We start from the raw sequence: 10694 nt of genomic DNA on the forward strand, positions 1-10694 counted from the left end.
TGACATGTCTAGGTATTAAAGAAAAATAATTTTTCAAGTAGTAAAATAGGCTTTGGCAATACAGGTATTTCACTAGAGGAGAGAAATCAGGCTGAACTCCAAATACAACAAGGAAAAAATGAATTTATAGCCAAAGGGCAAGAGGAGAGGGTAAATGGACAGAGAGAGCAGACATCAAGGATAGGAGATTCTTGCTAAACAAGCCAAACAGCGTTTTTGCTAATCAGATATCAAGGGTGGAAAGGTAATGCAGGTAGCAGGTTCTTTGCTAATACTGAGTGGAGCTGGCCAAATGGGACTAGAGCCAACTTCCAGGTCTAGGTGAAAAGAGGACTCTGAGGGTCAGAGTGTGGTCAAGGGGAAGGCCTATATCTCAGACTAGTCCTCTGGTTGTGTGTTCCATGTGGTGAATTTGTCTGACTTGGTGTCATTTAACTTGTTCCTCTATCCCAGAATTTCCTCTAAACTGGACTTTAGGCCACAGGCTTAATTGTGTGTGGGTTAACCCTGTTGGACAGGAACAATTCATATTGGTGGGATGGTATATTCCAGATGGCATCGCACCAGGAAACATGCCAGCACCGTTTGATTGGGGGGCTCAGTTTGATCACTTGGTTAAGGTGATGACCCTGGTGTGCTCCATCCTAAAGGGAGATTTTGTGTGTCGTGGTAAGCTATAAATCATCTGCAGGTGGTACTTCAGACCAGTGTGAGTATCTTGGTTTTTAGTAACTTTTCATCCAGTGTTTCATCCAAAGTAGATAATCTTTGCTTCCCTGTGTCATCAGAGGTTGCAAAACAATGATTTTCAATTCTGTCATTCCTTCCATTTTTGTTTTTGCTTTTGAGATGGGGTCTCACTATATACTTCAGGCCGGCCTTGAGCTTGTTTATATAACGCAGGCTGGCCTCAGACTCAAACTGATCTTCCTCCTTCAGCCTTCCAAGTGCTGGGGTTACAGGCGTGCACTGCCATGGCCTGCTATTCCTTCTGTTTTCGTTAGCTGGTATTTCCCTTCCTTTCCCCTCTTGTTTTGAATATCACTATGGACATCTGGATTTTTAATTTTTTTATGTTTATTTTTATTTATTTATTTATTTATTTAGGTCTTTTTGAGACAGGGTCTCGCTATGTAGTTCAGGCTGAACTTGAGCTCACTTTGTAGTCCAGGCTGGCCTTGAACTTGCAATGATGCTCCTGCCTCAGCCTCCCGAGTGCTAGGAATACAGGTGTGCACCACCAGGCCCGGCTTAGCTGGATTTTTTATGTATTGTGTTGTTAGCTATAGTTATTATTCATTTTGATGCTCAAATTTCCTTAAATCCCCCCAAGTCCTTTCCACTCATTCCTGCCTTTAAAGATACCCTTGTGAAAAATAAAATGGGCTGGGGATATAGCTCAGTGGCATAAGTGCCTGCCTGGCAAGCACAAGGTCCTGAGTTTGATTCCCAGTACAAAAAAAAAAGAAAAAAAAAAAAAAAAAAAAAAAAAAAAAAAAACAACCTAAAAATAAAATAAAAGCCGGGCGTGGTGGCACACACCTGTAATCCCAGAACTCGGGAGGCTGAGGCAGGAGGATCTTGCAAATTCGAGACCAGGCTGGGCTGCAAAGTGAGGTCAAGGCCAGCCTGAACTGTATAGCGAGACTCTGTCTCAAAAAGACAATAAATAAAATAAAATAAATATACCCTTGTCTTCTAGTACAATTTGATGTCCTGGGTTCATTTTCTCTATCTGCCTTGGGTTTGGGACCCATCATTTTTCCCTGGAGTAAAAAACATGATCATTCTTCCCAGTGACCTGTCACAAAAATGTCACTTTCCGGACCCATTTATTTTTCTAATTATTTTTTTAAATTTTAAAAGTAAAAGAACGAAAACATATTAAGAAACAGAACCATTTACAAAGTAGCATAAGAATAGTACAAGCAACACTGAATTACAGACAAGGTGACAGGGAATTAACAATGGTTGTTGTATTACATATTGATAACATCAAAGTGATTACTCAGGAAAACAAATATAGACATGCAAGATTGAGCAAAATAATTAATCATTAAGTTTTCCTTTCAATAAAGTGATAGACATCAGTAGTACAACTATGTTAGCAGTCCTGTCATCCTGACCCATTTAAAATGAGCTTAGTAAGGCCGGGGATATTGCTCAGCGGCACAGCACCTGTCTGGCAAGTGAAAGGTCCTGAGTTCAATTCCCAGTACGAAAAAGTAATAATAATAAGAGCTTAGTAGTCACTAATGTGCATCAAGTGCTGAACACAGTACCAAGTGTTTTCATTTCTTTCACCTGCTAATTCTTACTCAGCCTTATGTTATCAATGAGGAAATCAGGGTGTACACAGCACGGGCCCACTCAGCAAGTGGAGGAGTCAGAACTGGAGCTCAGATCATGGTGATTCCAAAGGCCAAGCTTGGGACCACCACGGTCTGTTGCCAGTTGGACCATAAACCAAGAACACGCCTTAAAAAGCACTGACCTTCGTAATAGCTAAACGCAGCTTTTTAATAACAAAAACCATGCTTTAAAATGATAGAAGAGGGGCTGGGGATTTAGCTCAGGGGCACAGCACCTGCCTGGCAAGTGCAAGGTAGTGAGTTCGATTCCCAGTACTGGGAAAAAAAAAAAAAAAGATAGAAAAAAGATGATTGGAAAGCTGGCTGTAGTGGCTCATGCATATATAATCCCAGTAGTCGGGGAGGCTGAGGCAGGAGGATCACAAGTTTGAGCCCAACCCAGGCAATTTAAAAACCCTAGGTTCCCCCCCACCAAAAAAAAAAGATTACAAAGGAGTTGGGGTTGTAGCTCCGTGCTAAAGGCCCTGGGTTTCATCCCCAGTACCATTAAAAAATATAATGGGGACATTTAAAGAAAGAAGTCCTTGGCTACAGCCCGGTAACTGTATCAATTCTAAGCTGCCAGTAAGCACCAGCAGGATGACCTTGGTCGGGCCCGGGATGCGATAAGAACCCAAGGCTTATCAGGGCATGGGCTGGAGCAGGAGTTTGGCTCAGCAACGGCTCAAAGCCCTCGAGCTTCTCCCGGCAGCAGCGCGCGCCTCGGCTCCCTGCGTCGGGGTCGGGGGCTCAGCTCCCGAGACTGAGAGCCTTAGTTAGCGGGAGAGCTGCGCGGCTCGCGTCCCGCCCCCGGCTTTTCTTTGTCCCTGGAAGGGCAGCTGCGACTGCCAGGAGGAGACAGGCCCCTTTCCGACTGCACCGAGGGGTGGCAGCCAGCAGAGGCCCCTGGAGCCAAGCTCCTGCAGCCAGAAACTGGCCCAGGTTCAAGGGTGAGTGACCATTATCTAATGGGACACTTCCTCCTCCCAACAGGAATTTCCAGTTTGTGCCTATTAGCCTAGGTGTGACCCGCAATTTAAAAGTAATTGCAGCGCGTTTCTCCTAACAGCTAAGGTTGCCCCCAGCAACGGGCTAGTTTGCTGCTCGCCCTCTGAGGAGAGCCTTTCTCGCCCTGGACCCTTTTTTCTGTTCTCTTCTCCACTCGGACCCCAGGACCAGGGGTGCCTCGGAGCTGTCTCGTAAGTCATCCATCGCGGGTCCTGGGCACAGGTCTCCTTTCTCCCTCCGGGTATTTACCTGCGCCCTGCCCGAGGCATTCCAGGGCCATGGGGGACCCATTAAGATAAGAAGAAGAATAAACAGAAGCAGATGTCCCTGCCTCGCTTCACCCGGGCCAGCCCCTGGAAAACAGGAAGCTGAGACGCAGCTGATAAAGCTTCTCTCCTCTGGGCGGCAGCTGTGGCACACCGTGGGCCCAGGCCAGAGCGGCTCCTCCCTGCCCTCTTCCCCTCCCTATCTGCCAGCCACCGGCTACCCGGGGGCCTGCTCCGCGCCGCTCTCAGGGGTGTGTGCAGACGGCTGTCCTGTAGACCCTCAGGGGAAGACTGCACACGCGCACACGTATACACACCATGGAAATGTACGCACTACGCACACATACACACACGTACACACCTCATGCGCGCAGTACCATACACACCACACATGCACACACGCGCCCACATATATGTCACACACATGCATATGGACACATGCACACATACACACTGCATACATGCATGCGCCCACCGTGCACACCATACACGCACATATGTACATGCAAACTGTACATGTGTGCAAACATACATTAAATACCATACACAAGACCAGGCATGGTGGTGCATGCCTGTGATCCCAGAGCTCGGGAGGCTGAGACAGGGGGATCGTTGTGCATTTGAGGCTAGCCTGGGCTACAAAGTGAGCTCAAGGCCAGCCTGAACTGCATAGTGAGACCCTGTCTGGAAGAAGACAAAAATAAATAAATAAAAATAAAAAATAAATAAATACCATATACAGGGACACACACATGCCACACCCATATGTATACAAGTTGTATGTGGCATGCACCAATGTGTACATGTACACACGTGCCACACCCACATGCACTCCTTGTACTCACAAGCTCTTGTCCAGACTGAGGGTTTTTTTGCTTTATTTTTTGGAGACAGGCTCTCACTTTGTAGCCCAGGCTTCCCTTGAGCTGTGGTGATCCTCCTGACTCAGCCTCCTGACTGCTAGGGGTTACAGATGTAGACTGAGATTTTAAAACCCTGTGGGGACCCTGTTCTCCGGGAGAGATAGTCCCTTGAACTCCAGGGCGCATCATAGACTGTGCTGTCCCCTCACCTCGGTGCAGTGAGAGGGATGTCTTCTGGGCATGAGAATCCTCTGGGCCTGAGGACTGTTTCTGTGCCCCTCCCCCCAACCTGACCTGGAGGCTGAGGGTGTGGGCTGAGGAGGCCGTGGGACCCCCTCTCCGAGTCACCCTACAGCATGGATCCCCTTTCACAAGACAGAATTCTCATGGACCCCCACACTGACTTCACATTTTTCTGTTTAAATTTTCTAGGTTTTTGACGGTCTCTAAGTAGCTCATGTTGGCCTTGGGCTTGCTATGTAGCCCAGACTGGCGCTGAACTCCCAAGTCGGCACCAAGTGTTTAAAGCCCAGCCCTGGAACCTACTAGCTGCGTGACCTGGCCCGAATTCTTTCCTCGTCTGGCATGCAGTTCAGTTTCCTCCCCTGTACAGAGGGAGACCGTGAGGATCAAACGAGACCGTGTTCCTGCAGGGGACAGAAAGTGGCCCCACCCCTCCTGGCTTGGCTCCCGGAGCTGCTGCTGACCGCTTGGTCGGGATCCAGGGCTGTGGGTCAGCGCGTCGGCCAGGGGCAGCTCCCGAGTGACAGGGGCCCTTTGCCCAGCGTGGCCTTCCCGGGGCCGTCCAGGCCTGAGGATGGCACGAGGGAGCGGAGCCCGGGAGCCTGGCTTTCTCGTCCTCCCGCTCCGACCTCTGGGGAGCCCTGGCGGTTGGCTCAGAGGGATCCTGGAATTCCCAGGCCGAAGTGGACGGCGGGCACTCCGCTGTTTGCCTCTGGCCCTGTGCATGCGGATCCATCAGGAGCACCCCAGGAAGGACGGGGCAGAAGAGCCTCTGGCGAAGCCAGGCGTTGCTGGGTGCCCCCAGATCCCACCTGCACTCTCCATGCAGAGAGGTGGGAAGATCGTTCCGGGACGGGTGGGAGCACAAGGACGTGTGTTTCAGGGCTTTCCTGCGACCTAGGAGGACTTGATGAGAACTGGAAAAGCTCCCGCCTCTGGTCAGACACAGTCCTACGGGTGCTTTTGTGCAAACCAGCGAAAGCCTGCACACCCGGCCGCCTCTGAGGCGCAGCCTTGGGCTCTGGTTACTCGGTCGCCTCCTGTCGGTTCTGTACAGCCAGCTTCCTCCGCCTGGGATGGTGCTTTCTGAGATGTCACTCATAGGACTCCCAAAGTGAATGACCGGGTACCTAGAGAGATCACAAACTGTTGAGTGCCGGGGAATGGGGTCACACCTCAGACACAGGGAAGCCCCGTCTGCTGCTGGGCAGCACTGTATGCAGGGTTAAGGCTACAGCTAGGGTTAGGGCAGGGTAGGGTTAGGGTTAGGGTAGGGTAAGGTTACGGGTAGGGTAGGGTTGGGCCTAGGGTTATGGTTAGGGTAAGGGCTGGGGTTAGGGTTAAGTGTAGGGTTAGGGTCTCTCTTTTCCCTGAAGCTTTGGTCCTGTAATTTAAGTCTCCATGTACGTGTCTAGGCATGTCCAAACCACAAGATGTGTTGCTGTTGTTGTCGGCGTGTGGAGGAGGTGTCATGAGCCTGATGATTGTAGGTTGCTTTAGTCATAAATATTTATCCACCTATTGCTGATCCTCATGTTATTTGTTTAGGGAAAATGAGATAGATTTCTGGTACCAGGGCCTTCATGGCCACTTGTTTGGAGCTGCATGTTATTTTCCCCGCTGTAGCATCCTTCGGCCGCTTTAACCCCAGGCTAGTCTGGCATTGTGGCTTGTGGTATATTTGTAGCATACACTGGAGGCTGAGGCAGGAGGCTCAGGGAGTTTGAGGCCCACCTGTGTTACATGGTGAGTTCAAGGGCATCCTGAGCTATGTAGGATGACCCTGTCTCAAAGTTACCAAAAGAAAGAGTGCCCCAACCCCAGGCTGAGGAAGTAGTAGTAAGTTATGTCTGCTAGCATTAGTGAGTCTTTATTTGAATCCTGGATCTTGTGTGGAACCATGAAAATGTCATTTCCCTGCACCTCAGTCTCTCCATCTGTCCAGTATGATGGTAACATAATGGTGCCCACCTTACAGCACATGTTGTTCGGAGAATTAATAGAATAAGCACATAGTCCATAACCACAATCAATAGGGGGCTGGGGATTTAGCTCAGCGGCACAGCGCCTGCCTGGCAAGCGCAAGGTCGCGAGTTTCATTCCTGGTACGGGAGGAAAAAAAAGAACAAAAAACATAATCACAGTCAATAAACGTGTACCGTAAGGACAACCGGCAGGGTCCCCACATGTGGAGTGGACATTGGTGTCAAATTTCTGCGAATGTCACTTAGTGTTTTTGTGACTCTCACAGCACATGCAGGCAGAGCCCCATCCTAGCCAGGACCGGGCAGACTGAGGTGCTCGCTGTGGGTTGAGTCACAGCACTCAGAATGAAACAGTGTCGCCGCTCACAGCCTGTGTCCTTCCCGCCAGGAGCCCCGCTGATTCACTGGACACGCTCGTGACTCTAGGGGCGCCCCACTCCCTTGGCAATCCTGGCTTGCCGTTTCCCTCATCCCCTTGTCTTTCCCGGGGTGTAGCGAGCACCCCAGACAGAATGTCCTTTCCCACCACAAGCCTCCCTTCTGCACCCCCGCAAGGCTGGGATGGCCTTCTGGACCCAAAAGGAAACTTTTGTTTCGGTCCATGCACGGGGCAGCAGAGTGGCCAGGAGAACTGGGAAGGGAAGCAGTCGGGACTTGGGGAAGGGAAAGAGCGAAGGCAGTGGGCAGAAAGCCAGCAGAGGGCTTTCTGTTCTGCAGCCAGCGAGAGTGCGGCCTCAGAGGGCCACCCGGAGCCACGGCCCCACCCAGTCGTAAGTCCTGGGTGCTGGCGCCAGGGTGAGTCGACTTCCTGATTGTGGGCCAGCAGCAGCCCCATCTGTTCCTCCTTTCATCAGCCGGGGGCGGGGCAGCAGTATAACCTGAGCACTGGCTCTTGACCTGCTGCGGAGCAACATTTCCATAGTCCTTCACCTGCTGGTTATTTAGCGAGCACCTACTATGTGCCCTGCAGAAGACGGTGGTGACAAGGTAGATACGGTGCCTGCTTTCACCAAACTTCCATTATGGTTGGGAAATAAATTAACAAGGAAAATTGAGATGCCACAAGTGTCATAATGGTATAAATCAGTGGTTCGCAAACCATGGCCCTCAGACCAAATATAGCCATTGATCTGTTTCTGAGTGGTTAAAACAAAATGAGTTAAGTGACTGTTGGGCAGTGCATAGTGGTGCATGCCTGTAATCTCAGCTCTCAGGAGGCTGAGGCAGGAGGATTATGGTGAGTTTGAGGCCAGCCTGGACTACTTAGTGAGTTCAAGGCCAGCCTAAACTATGTAGGGAGACCCCATCTCGAAGAATTTTTTTGTAAAAATTAAGATAAAAAATAAGAAGCAAAGGCTGATAAATGGGGACAAAGCAGACAGCTCCCATGGAGAGGACCATAAGCTGTGTAAGACGCAAGCCCTGATCTGATTTCTGTTTAGAGTGCCAACCACATAGTTTTATTTTAGTGAAAAGAAAATAAGCTCACACCCAATCTCGGTTCCCTCACCCTATATTCCCCTAAGGCTGTAGGTTACTCAACACAGGATATTCCTACTGCAAAGGGTTTTGCTTCCCTTTTGGGTCTGTAATAAATGAAGCTGTTGCTCCACACATTTTCAGGCAGAAGCGACATCAGAGGGACAGGAGCCTTCCACTGCAGCCAGGAGCAGTCTCAGCTGTTCCTGGAAGTCAGGCTGCATCTGGGGGGCCCAAGCTAGCTGGCCACCTCATCACTGCAGAGATAGTCCTGTGCCATGGAAGGGTGTCCATGTCTGTGATGCCCTATGTATGTGCCAGTGGCTGCATAAATGATGCAGCCTAAGTGAAAGAGATCAGAGGAAGCACGTGGGTAGATCTTCTACAAATGGGAAAGGGACCAAGAGATGGAGAGAGAGGGAAGGGATATGACAAGAACTAAGATGTCTTACACACACCAGCCAACTCCCCAGGAAAATGCGATCATTATGTACGGCAAACATGGACCAATAAAAATACATTTTAAAAAAAATTATATTGTTTAAGCCAGGCTCAGTGGTGTGCGCCTACAGTCCAGCTACAGAGGAGGCTGAGGCAGGAGGATTATCTGAGTCCAAGAGTTCAAAACCAGCCCAGAAATCATAATAACATCCTGCCTAAAAAAAAGAATAAAGAAGCACACGAAATCAAAACAAGCAGAGGAAGAACCATAAAGATTATATTGTCTAGGGGCTGGGGATTTAGCTCAGAGGCACAGCGCCTGCCTGGCAGGCGCAAGGTCGTGAGTTCAATTCCTGGTACCAGGGGAAAAAAAAAAGATTATATTGTCTAGTGCTGTTGTGGCCATGTTGGTTTGTGTATACTCTGATGTTTGCATAACAAAACCTCCAAGTGGTAAATTTTTTAGAATGTAGTCCTGTAACATGGCTGTGTATATATATATATATATATATATTTTTTTTAATTTTTTATTTTTTTTGAGACAGGGTCTCACTGTGCAGTTCAGGCCGGCCTTGAGCCTACTTTGTAGCCCAGGCTGGTCTCAAACTCGCAACGATCCTCCTGCCTCAGCCTCCCGAGTGCTGGGATTACAGGTGTGCGCCACCACACCTGGTCTATTTTTTTTCTTTTTACATGACTGCATATAAAGCAACATGGAACCCTTGGTGGAGCCTCTTTCAGCTATTTCCATGGGACAGGAAACAGGCCTTCTGCTTGTGGACCAATAGGAAAGGAGAGAGGACCCCTGGCCTTGAGGTGGCCTGAAGGTGAGGGAAGGAGGAAGTCACAGTTGGTGGCCAATCCTCACCTGTGAATTCTGTTGTCCTTGTGGGGCTGGGTTTTCTGGCTAGGGTTGGTGGAGTCCCTGGTTCCTCCACAGGAAAGAGCGTTTCAATGAGACAATCCAAAAGCAATGCTTGAGCCAGACGTGGGGGCCCACGCCTGTAATCCCAGCGCTCAGGAGCTGAGGCAGGAGGATCGTTTCAAGTTCCAGACCAGCCTGGGCTACAAAGCGAGCTTAAGGCCAGCCTGAACCAGACCCTGTCCCAAAAAGACAAAAAAAAAAAAAAAAAAAAGCAATGCTTGGGGCTGTTAAGCCAGCTCTTTGGATTTCCTCTTAATCGCTGGGTGTGCCCTTGGCACCTGGACCATAAACCAGGCCTGGCTGCTTGTTTGACCTAAAGCCCTTGCATTCAGGGCACCCGAGCTGCATTCCCCACCAACACTAACGAGCCATGGCCCTCGGCGCTCGCGCTGTCACCAGGGCCTCACGGTCCCTGGGAACGGCACCTATTCAGCGCTACCTTGTGGTTGCTGGATAAACGAAAACAAGTGAAAGCAAGGTGGAGTCAAGGAAGCACCGTTTTCCAGAGGGGAAGGCGCCCCAGGACACTGCACAGTCAGACTCCCCGACCTCTCGACAGCAGCTGGCGTCCGGGGCCCGGAGCGACCCTGCGCGGGGCTTCGCGCCTTGACTCCCACCTGGCCTGCGCCTCCACGAGGGCGCTCCGGCGGCTGGCACGCATGTCTCGGTGGCAGCCAGGTCCTCACGGCCGGGCACAGTGCCACCGGGCCTGCCTCCCTGGCTGCTGGCTGCTGGGCTGGCCCGGGCAGCGCCACCGGGTCACCGCGAGCACCGCACCCCTAGGGATGTGGGGCCTTTGCCGCCCGGGGAGCCCGCCCGGCCCTCCGGCCCTCCTCCTTAGGGGCAGCCCTCCTCGGGAAGCCCGCGGGCCGGGCGTGCTCGGGCCCCGCGTGGACACCCCTGCGCGGGTCGGGCATCGCCTTTGTCACTTTCTCAGGCCCCTTCCCGACTGCCGCAGCGCAGGTCGCGGGCTGCGGAGGACCTCCCGGCTCTGCCCCCGAGGCCGCCGGGACTGAAAGGCGCCGAGGTCCAGGCCACAGCCCCAAGCAGCGGAGGCCGCGTTCGCCGCGGCCGTCCCACCGGGCTGTCATTGTCCCGGGTCCGCTCAGCCGCGGACGCCCCTTCCCCAGCCG

At 51.2% G+C, this 10694-nt stretch overlaps 1 protein-coding gene across 1 annotated transcript; it reads right to left on the reverse strand.

Moving 5' to 3' along the window:
• Positions 1–5065: 5065 nt before the first annotated feature.
• On the reverse strand, positions 5066–10670 carry LOC102022613. The gene is made up of 2 exons (XM_005405425.2): positions 10179–10670; positions 5066–5861 (listed from the first exon to the last, which is right to left on the reverse strand). Exons 1-2 carry the CDS (start codon positions 10220–10222, stop codon positions 5081–5083), a joined length of 825 nt encoding a protein of 274 aa, XP_005405482.1. The 5' UTR covers positions 10223–10670; the 3' UTR covers positions 5066–5080.
• Between the last annotated feature and the right edge of the window lie 24 nt (positions 10671–10694).

Source organism: Chinchilla lanigera, unplaced genomic scaffold, assembly GCF_000276665.1.
Source record: "Chinchilla lanigera isolate Chin_1 unplaced genomic scaffold, ChiLan1.0 scaffold00093, whole genome shotgun sequence".
NCBI classification, from domain to species: Eukaryota; Metazoa; Chordata; class Mammalia; order Rodentia; family Chinchillidae; genus Chinchilla; species Chinchilla lanigera.

What these genes read in the sequence shown, in the direction of transcription:
- LOC102022613 (XM_005405425.2), bottom strand. Translation starts at nt 10,222, where the DNA reads ATGCGTGCCAGCCGCCGGAGCGCCCTCGTGGAGGCGCAGGCCAG. An exon ending in CTCGTGGAGGCGCAGGCCAG is followed by an intron (nt 5,862 to 10,178) that starts GTGGGAGTCAAG and finishes TGATCTCTCTAG; the next exon opens with GTACCCGGTCATTCACTTTG.